This window comes from Platichthys flesus, chromosome 16, assembly GCF_949316205.1.
Source record: "Platichthys flesus chromosome 16, fPlaFle2.1, whole genome shotgun sequence".
NCBI lineage: Eukaryota > Metazoa > Chordata > Actinopteri > Pleuronectiformes > Pleuronectidae > Platichthys > Platichthys flesus.
This window is the reverse complement of record NC_084960.1, coordinates 3,480,464-3,498,611: the sequence shown is the minus strand read 5'-3', so window position 1 is coordinate 3,498,611 and position 18,148 is coordinate 3,480,464. Positions and strand designations below refer to the sequence as shown.

General features: G+C 48.6%; 1 protein-coding gene across 1 annotated transcript; it reads right to left on the bottom strand.

The window, feature by feature from the left end:
• Positions 1-3,561: 3,561 nt before the first annotated feature.
• Positions 3,562-17,765, bottom strand: fscn1a (fascin actin-bundling protein 1a). The gene is made up of 5 exons (XM_062407766.1): positions 16,718-17,765; positions 8,881-9,037; positions 7,340-7,461; positions 6,371-6,538; positions 3,562-5,999 (listed from the first exon to the last, which is right to left on the bottom strand). The coding sequence occupies exons 1-5, from the start codon at positions 17,556-17,558 to the stop codon at positions 5,791-5,793; spliced, it is 1,497 nt and encodes a 498-aa protein (XP_062263750.1). The 5' UTR covers positions 17,559-17,765; the 3' UTR covers positions 3,562-5,790.
• Between the last annotated feature and the right edge of the window lie 383 nt (positions 17,766-18,148).

Sequence of the window (18,148 nt, the reverse complement as noted above, 5' to 3'; positions counted from 1 at the left end):
GTTGATTTGTCAAATTCTACATTTGCAGGTTTATCCAAAAACACACATTCCTGTCGATATTATACAATTTGAAATGTTTCTAAGTGGCTTTAGAAGATAAAATTACATTTAAAAACCCTAAGTTGTGTTATTATCACTACCTCCAAGGTGGTTATGTGTTTGTCTGATTTTACAAAAACTTCTTGAGACAGGAAAGAGAAAGTAAGAACTAAATGTTTTTCACTTTCTGTAACTTTGTGTTTTCCAGTTTTCCCTGGAAATATTTCCTGGATCTTGATGAAAACATAAATTCACATTTAACCGATATCTACGAGTTGATGAAATTTGACTGCAGAGCTTTGTTCTCTACTGTTTGTGTGTGATATGAAAACGCTGACCTCGTCTTATCGGCCTTGACATATAGATCGTGAACAATAATACAGCAGCGCCGACGCCTCCCATTTAAACCAGTGAAAACAATCAGCTGGTGAGGACGTGATGCAGTGAATGGGTTTTGATTAGATTCAATTTGAGCTGCGTGTTTTGTTTGTGTGGTTCTGAAAATATGAACCACACACGACCCGAGATCAGCTTCCTGTTTGACCTCAAGATCTGAACTCTACGGACAAAACCTGCACAGCCTAGTCACATCTGTGTGTGTGTATGTGTGTGTGTGTGTGTGTGTGTGTCTGTGTGTGTGTGTGTGTGTGTGTGTGTACATGCATATTAATGCCCTCTGCTGCCTCTTCCTCTGGGACCTCTGGTGTCTGGCAGCATTTTGCTCCCCAGACACATTTTGCCGCTCTACCTCCACTGGCATTGTTTGTGTGTGTTATCATTTGTGTGTATCATTAATGAGTGTGTCTATTTTTAATGAGTGTGTGGTTTTACAGGAGGACTGCTCACTGACTCTGTGAGAGGACGACTTTTCCTCCAGCTTATTCTTTGGGCCTTTGAGTCAAATGTCAAGAAAACTAAAGAAATTTCTAACCTGGAATTTTGTTTTTCTACCTCACTGCTTTCTTTAGGATGATTTGCTCCCTTCACTTTATTCTAGTTGCATCATCACGTTATTATCTCGTCGGTATTTGTCCAGTACTTTGATTTATTTTACCAAATATGTAACGTAGTAAATGTGAAGGAATGTCAGACGAGACGACTTCTCTTCATCCTGCACAGAACCAAGTTACTGCTTCTATCCCCTGAAGAGATTAGTGACTGACCCAGTGACCCAGTGACTGTGAGTGATGGAGAACCACCGGTGGATAGATTTGATTAGAGAGGAGAGTCCACACACACACACACACACACACACAGACAGACACACACACACACACACACACACACACACACAGACAGACAGACACACACACCCACACGTTTAGTAAGATGAATGTGGGAAAGGTTCGGAGCAGCTCAGCAGAGTTTGATCAGAATCAGAATCAGAATCAGAATTCTTTTTATTGCCTTGTATATTTTCACATACAGGAAATTGCCTTGGTGTGGTTGGTGCACTTTACAAACAACAATATAAAAACAACAATATAGAGCAATATAAACATCAATATAAAAAACAACAATATCGAAAAAATAATATATACAGTAAATGTGTTGTGTTCGGTTTTAAGGTGCAAAGATTGGTGGTAGTGCCAATAATGTAGTGTTATAAATTATGTGCGAGGGTGGGGGGGGGGGGGGTCAGCAGAGTCAGTGTGATGGGGGGGGCTTGTTTGTGAGCCCCACTGCCATGGGGAAAAAACTGTTCAGGTGACGCGAGGTTTTAGTCCTGACGGCCCGGAACCTTTTCCCAGATGGAAGTCTCTGGAACAGGTGGTGAGCGGGATGGGAAGGATCAGCGATGATCTTGCCTGCTCTCTTTCTGGTCCTGGAGTGGAACAGGTCTAGGAGAGCCGGCAGGTGAGCTCCTTTCTGATCAAAGACAGACGTCCTTCCTCCTCCTCCCCCCCCCCCCCCCCGAAACCCCTTGCACCCCACCCCCTCAAACCACACACACACAAAACCAGCCTGTATTTAGGATGTAATGAAGCTTTTTGACATCTCTGGCCTGCGACGCCACACACACATATGCACACACACACACACACACACACATGCACATGCACACGCTTGCCTCTTTGATTCAGCTTCCAGCAGCTGGCGTTTCCATAGCAACAAGGCAGTTGGTTGGGGCTGGCATGGGGGGGAGATGGCAGCCATTTCACACACCGCTTCTCCTCCCTCCCTTCAACCCTGCCCTCCCACCCTCCCTCCCTCCCTCCCTCGCCTCACTCGTTCATTTGTTCTGAAAAAAGAGAGGGAGAGAGAGAGCCAAGCCAGCCGGCTCCGCCTGCAGCCCTGACTCTTTACCCATAAACCACTGCAACCACTCCATTTCTGGGATCTGGGTCATATTTTGAGTGACTCATCTTTTCAGCAAAATTCATCCAGAGTAGGGAGGAGGAAAAAGTGAGGGATGGAGAAGCGGGGGTGGGAAAGGAGTGAGGCGCAGAGGGATTGATGGGAAGAGTTGGTTAAAGCAGGGAAGGAGAGAGAGAGAGAGAGAGAGAGAGAGGGAGTGACGGGTGAGGCAGCAGACGGGAGGAGATTAGATAGAGGGGAGGTGTGTGTTTGTTTTGCCGTGTTGGGTGTTCCTCTGGGATCTGTGAGCCTGACGGGGGAAATGGATTAGAGACCTGCTCTGGAGGCTCCATCATTACATTACCACCCTGAATCCTGTGTGTTTGTGTGTAAGAGTTAGTGTGTTAGAGAGAGAGAGTGTGTGTGTGTGTGTGGGTGTGTGTGTTAGTGTGTGTGGAGGGGGTTGCCCTTTCTCTGCACTAGAATAAATATTTCCACACAAAGGCTCTATTCAGCAGAGACAGGAAAAAGTGTGTGTGTTTCCATAGTGTGTGTGTGTGTGTGTGTGTAAGTGGGACAACACATGGAGCTGCTGTGGTCAAAAATCTGGCAGGAGACCAAGTATGAAGCACCGGGTTAATGTGAGAAACGAGGATTGTGGGGGAAGACGATGATTTCCAGGTTGAATCAGATCCACCGCGTGAAAATAAACTAAATCTGAATCCGTCCAACTCTCTCGTTTGAACAGGACTTTATTTGAAAGTCAGCTGAAGGTTTGTTTAGTCTCCTGAAGAACTTCAATGTCACGTTGCAGTTGAGGAGAATGAATGTGCAGAATGATGCACAACACAGGCGCCGGCTCTGAGGCCTTGTTGTTGAGAACATGTTGTGTGCTGCTCATGCATTGTGTGCGAGTGCAGGGACAAACACAACCTGCAAGACGCGTTTATACAAACACTCCTTAACAAGTGGAAGTTTGGTTTTCATTAGTTATTTGATGCTATAAGAATATGATACTTCATGATTGACAGCTGAGACTGCCCCCCCCCCCCCCATCACTTCTGTGTAAACTCTGCCTCCACATGATGTCAGCGTTCACGTCCGGGATGTTCTGGCTTCTTCTCTGGACAGTGGGAGAAAGCAGAGACCTGGAGCTGAGGTTTTATTTGAGAGATTTTGAAAACATCCCAGTTCAAGTGGAACAAAAAGGAAACAGCAGACCAGTAGCTTCCAAATCCCAGTTTTATTGGTCGTTGGATTTCAGGTGAACCAATGGCACAAGAGAGATTAATCCACAATATTGAAAAAACAAAAAACATACAAAACAATAATACAAAAGGACTTTTCCAGTTACACAAAGCAAAGACGTGGATTCTTTTTCTTTCCATCTTTTTTTTTTTTTTTTTTTTTCAAACTACTGCCCAGAAACTCAAGAGTAAGGCACAGTCATTACCACATGTTTACCCTCCCACATCCGTTAGTCTAAGCACTGGTCCCAGTTACCCTGGAGAAGCTGGTTTCTCCGAGGATAACCAGTCGGTAGATTCTCCATCCTTCCTTGCAGTGAGCGGTCAAAACTTCAGAAAGAACTCGGGATGGACTTGGTTCCGCGTCGGCTACGATAACGTTTCACGCTCCTGCACTGACTTTCCACATCAGAGGAATGCATTCATGACTGAAGAGCCCAGCAGCTCTGAGCCAAGGTAAACTCCACTGTGCTGTAAAAGAGACAAATCAAGAGAAAACCCACGGCTGCTTTACGCATTACGGAGAAAAACAGGCCGACAAAGGGGTTGAGAATCCTGGAGGGCAGGACCCACGGGTGCAATGTGCTACACGGCTGCAGAACTTCCCTTCTCCACCTGCACCGACCGACGGGTCAGGAACATAAAACATCCAACACAAGTAGAAGTCGTGACACCGCCCCTCGGAGCTCGGACAGATATTAAAAACAAAGAGAAAAAGGGTTTAGGTTTGTTTATGTGTTACAGGCTCTCGCAGCCTTTTTGGTTTTAATGGCAAGGCTCTCAGGTGTGTGTGTGGGGGGGGGGATGTGAGATCACAACAGGTTCCAGTTATCTGTGAGTGAGATGACGGCTTGTTGATCCAGTTATCAGGAGAGGTTTGGTGTGGATGAAGGCTGAGCTTCAGGATCAGTTGAGGGATTCAAAGAGCAGCTTTCAAAAGGATCTATAAATCATTTCCCTCCCGTGATAATGATAATGTCTGTGCCTTGGACATGGAAACAAAAAAATTTAGAAATCTATCCAACTGTGTTTCCCACCTTGTGAGTGCAGTGAACATACGTGGCCGCACCATTTTTATTTATTTTTTTAAAATTTCTTTTATACAGTTCTCGGGGACAATGGGTTTGGCTTGTAGGGGTGTGGGTGTGGGGGGGGGGGGGGAGGGGAAAAGGGAGGATACGTGTTTTAACTTCCTACTTCCTGTTTGGTTCAGGAAACGAGACGCCTCCGCCCACCACGGAGCAGGAGGACGCCTCGGGACACTGGTTTACATTTCAATATCATACACTTGAGATGAGGAGGGCTTCAAACCCTTCGGTTACATCGTGATCCATAAGGTTATCAGATCCATTCCAGTTATATCACACGGAGGCCACGAGGCCCGCTCATGAAAACAAAAACATACTCGGACTCGGTCTGGGGGAAGCAGAAGGATTCCGATTCCACATGAACCAATCAGAACTCAGAACCACTTCCTCCTTCTTTACACACGACTACATCTTTTCTCCAAACTCTGTTTCTGCCTTTTCAGACTAAAATGCAGCTCTGGAGTTTTCAAAGTAAAAGCATTTCTAAACTCAAACGCAGTCGTGTGGATGAAGCTGCTCTGGGGGATTGGATCAGGTGGAAGTGGCTCTGCCGGACCAGACCGGGTCGGACACCATAAATACTGCCACCATGCTGCCCACACCGATAACAGGTAGAAAGAGGAGAAGGGGGGGGGGGGGCTCTTTAAACGTGGCTCAGCTCTGCTCTGGGGAGGGACGGCCCAATCGTAAGGCAAAGGAGGGCGGGAGGGAGGGAGGGAGGGAGTGAGTGAGTGGCGGGTCGAGCAGCGAATCAGATCGGAGCAGAACAAAAGTGCACAGCCCCTCGGTAACTATGGCAACAGATAAAGGTCGGCACTGCAGAGCGGAGCTGGGAAAGAAAGGAAGGAGAGAGAGAGAGAGAGAGAGAGAGAGAGAGAGAGAGAGAGAGAGAGAGAGGCGTCTCCTTCTCCTTCTCGTCTTCTATCCTTCCTGTTCTCCCTGTGCAGTTTATCAACATAAAGTCAAACGTAAAGGATCTGATGGAGGGGATGAGAGGGGGGGTGGGGGGGTGGGGGGGTGGATAGATGTATAGACAGGTCGTGCTGTCGTGCTGGGTCGCCACACTTCTTCTTTCATTCATCAGCATCGCAGCAGTGGGCGGCCGCTGCTGGTTTCCCTCAGTACTCCCAGAGCGTGGCGGTCTCCAGGCTGTCGGCGTTGGCCTTCAGGACCCCGGCGTGGTCGCCGCGCAGGTACTTGCCGTCGGGGGCGTGGCGCACGGCCAGCTTGTTGTAGTCGCAGAACTCGAACAGGAAGTCGACGGGCGTGTCGCTGCTGCTCACCACCGACTGCTCGTTCCCGATCATCCAGTATTTGCCCGTGGAGTCTGCAGGAAGAGGAGGAAAGGATGGATTAGAGAGAGAGTGAGGGAGGCGTCTTGTGTCAGTCAGATGTGGGGGGGGGGGGGGGGGGGGGTGAGGACAACAAAAGGTTTGGCTTAACTCTTTAGAACACAGAGGCACTGAACTCATCCCAATGAAATCCCTCTTTTTGGCACAAACGCCGGTGAATGAGTAAATCCATAATGAGAATCCCTTTAAGAATAAATGCTTTAATCCCTCGTGAGCCGGCAGGAGCTTCCTCCAAATCCTCTGATGAGCCGCAGATATTCACCGGCTGCCTGATGCTGCTGTGAGAGTAAATATGAAACTGTATACAAGCTGCTGCAGCCGCCCGAGGCCCCGGCCGGACACTGACCTTGCAGACTGTAGGCGCCGTCTCTGAACTCCAGGGTGAAGTAGTCGTAGGTGGAGCGGTTGGAGTCCAGCGTCCCCGTCACCTTCCTGCAGCCGATGAAGCCGTGCTCGCCGCGCAGCACGATGATCGGGCGGTTGATGAGCTTCATGAGGAACTCCTCGCTCTCGCCTGGGGGCAGAGCACGTTTCAGTGAGTTCACTCGTGTCGTGAAATTCAAAACACACATTTTAATCACTCAGGACTTGGCTTCGGTATCTAAATGCAGACGTTGGTGAATGATCGGTTGAAGTCTCAGCACTGACGCTGCCAAACGGCTCCTCATCACAAACTGCAGAGCAAAGTGAAAGTTTGAGCTTTGATTCATCGACTTCACCCGGAGCCGCCTCGGATCTGCTCGCTCACTCCTCGTCTGCGTCGGCAGAAAAACGAGCCAAGCTCCTCTAACGGCCGAGTTTTGTGCCAAATCTTCACTTAATCATCAAACACTAAGTTTTCAAAGGGATTTTGAGCAACATGTTTACTCACATTAGCAAGTTAAAATACCCAGAATCCACCAGCACATCTGGGCCAATAACAAGGTAAAGAAATTCGATTTGCCCGGGCTGAATAGACATGTAGATGTGGGCGTGGTCTCTGTAAACAGATTCTCAATGTGAATCTGTAGCGAGGGAGACGATCTCGGTGCAGAAGCTTTTTCAACGTTTTCAAACCCACGAGATTTCACATGTTTCCAATCACCATGATTAACTTGGAATGGAACTTCTTTCTAAGTTAATCATGGCGAGGGAACAAATCAAAAGAAGCAAACAGCTGGATCCCAGAGGAGAGAGCGGCTCCATGGACCAAAAACAAACCTCCAGAGGTGCTGAAGTCTGCAAGAGCCATGATTTCATTACTCTCACTGTCCCAGAGTAAATCACTTAGCCACGGGTCAGGCTCCCAGTGGCCGGTCCCACAGATCCCACTCACCTGCCGAGTCGATGGTGGCGGCGAGCTGGCCGTTCTTCTTGGCGGCGACATACTTCCCGTTGGCGGCCCGGAGAGTCAGCCTCTTCCCACGCCACTCGATGTCAAAGTAGCAATTAGCCGACCTGCGGAGAGAAAGTGAAGGCGTGAGAGGTAAACAGGGAGATTCATATTTACATTGGCAGTGATCCAGTGTCGCCCTTAAGTGGGCTGTCGGAGTGCAAACACAAATTCACAGTCAGATCTCAGGCTGCTCAGAAATCCACCCCCCAGCTGTTCCATCTGCTCAGGTGGTGCTTGGGGAACTGGATCAGTAACGTTTTTACTTCCAAACGTTCCTTTAACATTCCTGGATCAGAACTCGAGCTCTGAAACATTCCATCTAAATGTTTCTCCTGAAACCACGAGAGGACCTGGTGAGAGAAAACTCTGTCGTGGTCCAATCTGCGAGGAGTCGACGCTCAAGAATGTGATGGAGGAATTTGGTGAGAGAGCTCTGCAGTACGCCCCCCCCCCCCCCCCCCCCATCTCAGAGTCAACGACCATCTTTGCTCCATATTATCTTTAAAAAAGGGGGGGTCAACCTCAGGACAGACGCTTCTCCGACCAATCAGACACGGGATCAGATTATTGTTTCGCTCTCCGTCACATCTGTTTCATATCTGCAGATTATTTCGAGTCACGTGCTCTGCATTAGAAACAGAGACTTTCAAAACAAGTTATTTTGGGACAAAAGACAAACCAGGTGGTGTTCGACTTATTACTGAAGCACAACGAGACGAGAGGAGCAGCTTCAGCTCCTGAATGTGTTCTGAGGCCTCAGAAGGGAAATCTTACAGGAGCCCAGGGTCAAAGGTCAAAGAAGGTGAAGGGTTAAAAGCCTGTGGCTGGACTGAACCACTGGAAGGAAATGACTCCCTACAGGTTACACACACACACACACACACACAACTTGCCACTGCCATGACATTGACACACAGACACACACTTCTAAGTCATGTCACAGCTCAAATTACAGAACAGGACTACAAACTAAAAGCTGTGACTGATGGAGCAGCTGCTCTGGTTGAGTTTCCTGCTACACACACGTTTCTACGTTGTTGGTTCAGAGTTTGTAGATTCACTAAAGAGAGAAGTTTAAAAACACTACAGGCTGCGGTTTAGTTTGAAAACTTTGGTGCAGAGTTTTTGTCTTTTTGTACGCGTCACAGCCTTCACTGATTCGTCAGGGTCCTGTCACATGACCCTCCTCCGGAAGATAACCACCTGGCATTAGTCTTTGCTTCCAGTGGGGAATAGAACGTGGATAATCAATTACAACTGTTGCTGAACCTGTTGTCTTTGCTAACAGCTGTTGTGCAGTTCCATTTTGTATTTTACAGTAATGCAACTGTTCCCATTTGGAGGAGATGAGCTGTTATATTAATAATCTGCCTGAAACCAACAACCACCTGCTTCCTGAGTGTCAGTATGGACGAGGATTAAAACAGACAGATCGTTTTAGTTTGAAAAGGCCGTTTTTCGTAGCAGTGTGTGACTCTTACTTGGTGGAGGCGGTGCACTGCAGGCCGCCATTAGCAGTGAGGGTCCAGTATTTCCCAGCAGCAGTCCGGAACGCACACTTCCGGTTTTCGCGGCAAATCTCCACCTGGAAAACCTCCTGGTCGCCTTCCTCGTCCTGATTGGCTGACAGGTCCATACCTGGGTGCAGAGAGGAGGGGTTAAGTTAGAAATGCAGACGGGAGGCGGAGTCCAGCGGGTGACCATTATAAAAACAGCAGTCCAGATGTAGACACACACACACCCCCCCCTCTGGTCAGGATCAGACGCACTAAATGAGCAACACCAGACAGCTTGGACTGGTGAAGGCTGACTCACGCACACACACACACACAAACACACACACAAACACACATATCTGTCAGTGCAGATCAAAGAATCAGTCGTCATGGTGGATCATCGCTAAACTCTTGAGAATCATTAGCAACACCTGAAACGGCTCAAACACATTTATCCAGCTTTAAAGTGAACACACAACTATCTGCATCATCACTATTAGTCATTTGAAGTAGACAAAAGAATTATATCAGGTTAAAAATCAATGGGACCAACATCAGAACAACAACTCCAGATTATTTCTCCATTTATTTATGATTCATCTCATCTTCATTCAATCATCTTTTCAGACATTTTATATTCCAACATTAGCTGCTAAAACAAAAAAAACTGATAAATTGTTCCTTAAAAATGATTTCATACCAATTTCCCACAACATTAAATGTGGCTGACCTGTGTAAATCTGCAGTGTGTGTGTGTGTGTGTGTGTGTGTGTGTGTGTGTCCATCCCTACTGTATGTATATAGAACACCAGACCTCATTAAAATCACATCAACCTCAATTTGTTGCTCTTGAAAGCAACAAAGAGGTAAACACACAAAACTGGACCATAGGACGCACATACACACAATGCTCCAGTGGACCACTCCCTTCATACACAGAAACACACACACGTCATGCCGCACAATGGGAGCTCTTGTATATGATGAAGTCATGGACCTATAGCCAGAGGGTTGGGCAGACAGAGCCAGATGAACTGTCTGGTGGAGCGCTGCTGTGTAAATGTGTGTGTAGAGAGAGAGAGAGAAAGAAAGATGTGTTTGAGAAAACAAACCAACTTTCATGTGCTCCCTATCCCCCAATGCCCCCCCCCCCCCCATCTCATGTTTTCCATGTTTCTTGTTCTCTCCCAGTCTCATAACTCGTTCCACTGGTCACACTGAACTCGTTAAATTCTGCCCTAAGATGTTATAAACAGTAAAAAAAAAAAAAGCATAATCGGGTTTGAGAAGCTTCTGCTCGTGATATCAACTGAAACTGATCTATCCAGAAAGAGAAGAAGTTATAAACTTGTAACTGGGAACTGCTCTGTGTTAATAAAGCACTTTTCTAGTCTTGATGACTCACAGAACAGTTTTTTGCCATAAATACTTTCATTAATTGACATAAAGATCCCAGACGAGCCCGTTTCCCCACAGCAAGTAGTACATGGGTTGTTATTCACTGGAGAATTACACATTAGTGCTGAAGACATTTTAAGAACTCTGGGCTTTGCACACAGATTGATTTTCTGCAGAACTATGTGGAAACACACACACACACACACACACACCCACGAATGAGAGGGAGAATATAACTGACCATAATGTGAACCACATGGTGTGGAGGGGGCGGGTCAGAGAAAATGAAATGTAACTTTAGCTGCAGAGGGTTTGAAGGAGGAGCATTAAAGGTGGTGGAAAGATTCTGATTCACGACACCATCATCAATCAGGTCACCGAATAGACGGGCAAACACACAAACACACACACACACACAGACACACACACTCTGCACAGTAGCACAGGGAGGCCCATTTGTTACTACGTGAGAGGAGGGAGCGTAACCATCTGCTGCGGAGCGCCTCAGCTCGAGAGGGATGACCGACTCACCTACAGGAAAGATCTCATTCCAACGTGCTGCACTGAACGTCTGAGGGGAAACGGTGGACTCATTATTCAGTGTCTAAAGACGGGGCAGGCTCACGGTTACCTGCCGACCAATCAGGGACTTAGTTTGACTCCGATCTTAAGAAGTGATCAGTTCATTTGGAGCAAAAGATCTGAACAAAAACACTTAATTAGTCATTTGAATTTCACGTGCAGTCGTCAAATTGTTCAGAGATAATAGAAATAGAGACAACCGCAAAATCTACTTATAAAAAAAAACTTTTGTGAATTTCACTATCTGATAATTTACCAGGAAATGAAGGTGAACTATTTACATGTTGTACAGCAAACTGCATCATACTGTGTTTCCATTACAGATCGTGAGAGATAAATCCATAAATTTGAATTATGTAAATTAGACTTCCAGGTGCTTTGAACAACATTCACCATCAAAGATGTTTTGAAGGAAATAGAACAATGTCAGCTGTGTTAACATTGTGTACACACAAAGACACAAATAGACACACACCTGGAGTCTGGTCCAGTTATCGCAAGTAAAAGAACCACATTGGTGGTTACACCCACAAGAAGTTAAAATAAACGACTGAGAGAGACAAAACACTCGCCCTGAGGACTGCGGTGATTCAGATAGAGGCTGAGTTTGTTTGTGTGTATTGTGTGTGTGTGTATAACACAAACACATACGTCTATTCTGATCAGTTTGTGAAGCTCACAGGGTTCCTGTAGGAGAGGGGACAAGGGTCTGTGCACTCAGCTTCAACCTCATCAGCTAAACACACCCAACAAAAAGTGACCACACATGCAGAAACCTCCAAAACCACATCAAATACAGAGACACACACAAACACACACAAACACACACGCTCCTGAAAACAACCCCTCCATCTCTCTGTCCACCCCGCCCACCACATTCAGCCTGATGGCGGCAGGCACAGATTGTTGGCCTCGGTGACTGTGAGCCAGCAGCAGAGGCCTGCTGTGAACGCATGCAATTGTATCAAGTGCAATTGTGTGTGTGCGTGTGTATGTGTGTGTCCGTCCCATTGTTCAGCAGGCCTGGCTGAGGAGGCGACCGGCTGGGGCACAAACAGGCAGCCAGATCATCGGCCTTTGTTCTGATCCAAACACACACACACTACCAGCCAACCTACACGCTGTGCCAACTGAAAAACACACACACACACACACACACACACACAGACACACACCACATTAATAGCCCTACTTCCTCCAGCAAATAGACAAAACATGTCAAATTGAGGTCAGACACAGAGTTGTGCCCCAAATAGTTGTAGAACTATGTAGGTTGAATTGATTGAAGAGTCGCTCTGTGTTCACTGTGCTGCAGACACCAGCAGTAGAGCAGTCTGAGCAGAGCGACACACCGTAGAGCAGCTGAAGTCCATGGGAAAGAAGCTGACACTGAGGAGGAGAGGCCTCCTGGTGGGAAGCCCCCCATGGCACGCTCCCAACACACATACACAAAAGAAAAACACACAAACATACTGAAGGTCTGTAAACACATAAAAGCATCAGCGGAGATGACAACTTGACGCCAAGGATGCACAAACTGACGCCCTCGTAGTTCTCCTCTATCGGGTGAGGGAGGGAGGGCAGGGTTTAACTCACACCAGCCAAGGTCGGAGTCCCATGTCTCGTTTCCTGCCAGCGGGGGGGGGGGGGGGGGGTGAAGGATGCAGACAGGGTGTCAGGGCTGAGTCGCAGCCAGACGCAACACGGAGCCACACTTTTTGTTTTTTAAACCTCACACGACACAAAACATGATTTAGAGCCAGATGGTGAATCTGACCCGACGAGCGAATTTCAACACTTCTGAGAGTTTTGCACCGGAGTCAGCAGAAAACCAGGCCAACCCAAACCATAGAGGGTGACAGTGTGAACTGGTTTACGTGTTGAAATGTGAACACAGAGCGGCTGCTGCAACAACCAGAGCCACAGACGTCTTACGTGATTCATTAAACATGTATTCATCTTCTTGCTGACGGATGAGAAGATCAACTCCACTTTCAACTCCGTGTAAAAACTGGAATTGTTGTAACGCTTGTTGATTTTTGTTGGCTAGCTGTTTCCTACTGTTGCCAGTCTTTATGCTAAGCTAAGCAAATGAGTTACTAGCTTTTTAAAACTGAACTGAGGGACATTACAACACTCGTCTGTCAAAGTCTAATTTTGGTTCGGCCCGTGTAGACAGCTTCCTCGGAAAAAAATTGGGACACAGATTTAGTCGTGCAAATCCCACTTTCAGTATAAAGCCAGGAGGTCACACATCCAGAGAACATTCAATGGGGCTCTGCCTGATTGCCTTTAAGCAGATTCCATCAGGATTTCAACGATTATTCAGTAGAGTTACTATATGTGACATAAAAACATAAAAGCATGGTCCCAACTTAACAGAACGATGAAACCCTGCAGTCCCCGATCAGCTGTAAAGAGGAGTCAACGCCCGGTGGTCACACCAGGAGCCGACAGGATGTGATGGACTCTCATCCATTAAGCCGGAGACAAACCAGCGCTCAGTCCTCACCCGCACCTCAGTTTAGGGGCAGAACAGGGCACTTAATGGGCCGTGGAGCTCCAGGCCAAATGACCGATAATTGTATCTCAGTCTATATGAGGGTCGTTAAACAGCCTCTCAGGGAATTTGTGACCAGGGACGAGCGGAGTGGACGTCAGGAGCCGGAAACGAGCGTCGAGCACAGGGTCGGATTAACGGCTGCTGCGGACGCTGCGAGTGCAAATTAGCGGAGACAGAGGCACTGCTGTGATGTGAGTCCAGTATCTGTCAGAGAGAAAAGGACATTTGTATCTGGGGCTTTCTGACATTACCTAGAAAAACCCATTTCTGCAACGTGTCAGAGTTTAATGGAGTCGAGCTACTTTTACGTCGACTGGCTTCACTTTCAGTTCCTGGGGAATCAGGAAGCAACGACTGTAGATTCAGGGGAAAGAAGAAGGACAAAGGACAGAAATGACAAACGTTAACACAGCATTTTCTGAAGCGATCACAGTCTTCATCAGGGTCAATTAAATGCCAGACAAGAAATCGGCAGCTTTGATTGGACAAAGCAGCTTTTGGACTGACCCACTTGAGCTGCTTATGAAAACCCCAGCTTCCACCGCCATGTTGGCTGAGGTCCACCCGCCGGAAAGCCGCCACCGATAAGGGCCGCGAGCAGCTGTCGGTTTAGAAATCATCTGGAGCCGGTTTAATTTCACCCAAAACATTGAAATCCACGGCACACCGATCCGGTTGTTGGCGAGTGGCACGTGTTCTTCAGACCAGATTCAGACCACCGGCTCGTTAGGGACGGATCTGAGCTGCGGGGTGGCAGACAGAGCAGAGAGGACATGGGTCCAATCACCCAAGAGAGCAACCAACCAGTGTCCTTGAGCAAGGCATTAGACATTAGAGGTCACTTGTGGGACGTAAGATATCTGTGGCACTAAAAACAGACCAAAAAAACAACAGAACCAACAGAACCACTGCCACCAAATTGCTGCAACAGATGGAGACTTCTCCTCTATACCACCAAGATCTCAAGATGGTACAGGTCTCCAGCCAGTTTCATGTCATTCTACAGATCACCTTGAAAAAGACGAGGCATTCATGAAGAAGACGAAGACGTGGAAAGAACCAGAGAATCTCCTGCTGCCTTCTTCACGAGTAAAAAGGCAAACTCCACACATTCTTTTTCCGCTTGGGGATTATTACAGTGAAATTCATGCTCCGGTTACAGAGGACGTCAAACTCCCAGCTATAAATACATCTCAGATAATATTTAATTCAACAGCCACCTTCAAACCGGGCCTCCATTTTGTGCCCGAGACAGAGAGAGGAGTCGACTCCTGTCAGAGAGAGAAGTGGATAAATATCCCAGTGACAAGTAAACAAAGCGAAGCAACAGAACAAACAGGCTCAGGATGAGAGAGAGAGAGAGAGAGAGAGAGACCGAGGAGAGGGAAATCAAAAGGAGAGACAGATCATACTTTCTGAAAATAGGAACCAAAACCACTGAACCACACATTATTCTCTCCATCTCTCTCTCCTCTTTAACCAGGAGCTAAATATAGATTTAAAGAGCATTAATTACTATATCCCATCATTCATTGCAGACAGGACAGCACCACTGAGTCTCGGCTTCTCTCCGTTCTCCTCGTCTCAAACCAAATCACACCTATGATGATGGTTTTTGTTCAGAGTCACACGTTTCCATCAAAACCAGCATCTTTCCTCAGTCAAGTTCAGGGACAGAGACAAAAGACGGTTGTTTTATTTCCACACCCAGTCCAGTGTGCGGCATGAGGGACGACACTGACCCCAGACACACACACACACACACACACACACACACACACACACACACACACACACACACACACACACACACACACACACACACACACACACACACACACACACACACACACACACACACACACACACACACACACACACACACACACACACACACACACACACACACACACACACACACACACACACACACACACACCAGCCAGGCCTGAAGGGAGGAGTGGGGGAGGGGGGAAGGGGAGGCTGAGGAGGACGAGGCATCAGGGGAAGCTGTGAGCGATGTTAAAGAAGAAGAAGAAGAAAAAGAAAAGAACAATGAGGGGAGAGGTGAAAGGAGGCGAGAAAGACCAGGATGGAAAATTGAAGCATGGGCGAGGGGAAAAAGAAGGAGAGGAAGGAAGGAAAGAAGGCGGAGGGACAAACTGGTTTCTCTGCCCACTCCTACAGCTGACACACACATGGATGGAATTATCCCTCACACACAAACACACACACACACACACACAAAAACCCACTGATAAAATCTGATAAAAACAGAGGGAAAGAAACATTCAAGTCAGGAGTGAGATCGCCTGGAGACAGTTATGACCAAGTATCGGTACCAGCCAGGGACAATCACCCCCCCCCCCCCCCCGAGCCTGCAACGTCAACTTCTAAAGAACCTCGACCCGGCCAGAAACGTTCAAGCCTCAGCTGCAAGAGGACGATAAACTCAGCAGGTCTAGTTTTGGGTTTCAGGGGAGTCAGAGCTGTGAGAGGGAAATAAAGATGATTCACATTCTGCTCATCAGAGTTAATGTGGACCAGGGTTCGTCCACTTTAAGGGTTTTACTGTTTTTAAAAAGGCATCATGTGTGAAATGCTGATCTCTAACCAGGGAGCTGTTCTGCTTGGTGCCACTTGTACCTTTGAATGATGCATGGCGCACGTGCACGAGGAGCATGCACGTGTGTTTACATGTGACACTGGAGAGACAGTGTCAGATATTTACATGGAGAACGTTGAGACATGAAAACGTGCATGTGCAGATACAGGAAGACCTCCTGGTTGGGAATATATAGGCCACCATAACTGTGTGTGTGTGTGTGTGTGTTTGTGTGTCTATGCTGCAGGGGGGGTGTAGTCTGACATTCCATCACTTTAACTCTTCCTCTTCCAAGGGATGAGATACCAACACGCCACACACACACACTGAAACACACACACAATGTCCCATGCAGTACCAGGGCTGCAACACACACTCACACACAGTCTTAGTGACCCAGAGAAGTACCAGGCCTGCAGCACACGCACACTCATACACATACACACACACACACACACAGAGAGATGTAACGGGCCTGCAGCACCCACACTATTGCTCTCTCTCTCCCTCTCACACACACTCAGTGACCCATACAGTACATACAAACACACACACACACACAGGGATCCATGCAGCACCGGGTCTGTTGCACACACACACACTCTCACACACACTCACAGTGACCCATGCAGCACCGGGTCTGCAGCACACACTCACCGGCCCACCACACCCACCTTGCCGGGTGGAGACGTTCCTCTCGTTGGCCGCGGTCAGCACCACCTGTGGGTGACTCTGCTCCAGCACGAACAGCTCGTCCTTGCCCACGCGCGCGCTCTTGCCGGACTTCATGGTGCCGGAGGGTCCGGAGGGCGCGAGGTACCGGCCGCCACAGTCCCTGAAGGCCACCTTACCGGAGCGGAACTCCAGCGTGTAGCCGGTGCTCCGGTCCGTGGTGGCGAGCAGCGCGCCGTCGTTGCTCAGGAAGCGGTTGTCGGAGGTCTGCAGGTGGTACCGCTGCTCCCGGAACACCAGCGTGATCATGGAGTCCACCCCCCACGGCACGTCCCGGTCGATGGCGATCTCGTCCACCTTGGAGCTCAGGTGCGCGTACCGCTTGCGCGTCATGCTGAAGATGTTCACCTGCGGGTGCATGGCGATGTGCACGCTCCACTTCTCCGCCACGGACGCGGTCTGCGCGAAGCAGATGATCCGGTCCTCGGTGCCGCCCAGGTAGCGGCCGTGCGGCTCGGACTGCAGCGACCAGCGGCCGTCATCGTGCGCGGTGATGACGAAGCGGCACTCCGGGCCCGGGCTCTCGCTGTCCCCGGTGACGTTCCCGTCCTTGTCGGCGGCGATGTACCGGCCCAGATGGGACTTGAGCACGAACACGTTGCCGTTGGACTCGTCGCCGCTTTGCTCCAGGGTCCAGATCTGCTTCTTCTTCATGCTCGAGGCGGACGCGTTGATCTTGAAGCCGAACGTCTCCGCCGTCAGGTACTTGTTCCCGCAGTTGATGAGCCCGAACTGGATCTGCAGCATGTCGCTGGTTCCGTTACTGGCGCCGTTGGTGCTCATGGTTGGATCTGTGCGCGCGAGCCTGGGACCGGACCGGTTCTGTGGGGGGGAAGGGGGGGGGATCTGAGAGTGTGCGTGCTCTCGCGGCTGAAAGGGTGAGATGATGCTGCGCTGCCTCGCGTGCTTCTCTTTGTTTGGGGGGAAGAGTGTGTGTGTCTGTGTGAGTGTGTGTGGCTGAGAGCGAGTCCGTGAGCGCGCGCAGAGCTCTGCCTGTCTCAGCAGCGCGAGCCCGCCGCCACAGCTGCAGCATATATAAGCGCCAGTGACGTAGCGCTGCAGGCCACGCCCCCACAGATGAACAGAAATCTGGGAGCTGAAGTGAACTTTTCTACTGAAAAGAGTAAAAAACACAAAAAGGTAGATTTAACGTCTGTTTTCACACGTGCACTGAACTCCGGACATTCTCCAGGAGCTGAAGGTCAGAACGCACGTGTCCAAGTGAGAGACTCCGGACATGCTCCACAGATTCTCCAAGCAGCCCCAGGTAAGAACCCCAGGGAATGTCCGAATGATCCCATGTCAGAAAACGGCCGGAGATCCTCCGGAGGATTGGCAGCTAGCATGTTGGTGACGTTTCTAGCACGCACGCA

Excerpts from the sequence above, each read along its gene's own strand:
- fscn1a (XM_062407766.1), bottom strand. The coding sequence starts at position 17,558 with ATGAGCACCAACGGCGCCAGTAACGGAACCAGCGACATGCTGCAGATC. Across the intron at positions 9,038-16,717 it reads GAACGTCTCCACCCGGCAAG|GTATGGACCTGTCAGCCAAT; the intron begins GTGGGTGTGGTG and ends CTCTGCACCCAG. Across the intron at positions 6,000-6,370 it reads CGGCGCCTACAGTCTGCAAG|ACTCCACGGGCAAATACTGG; the intron begins GTCAGTGTCCGG and ends CTCTTCCTGCAG.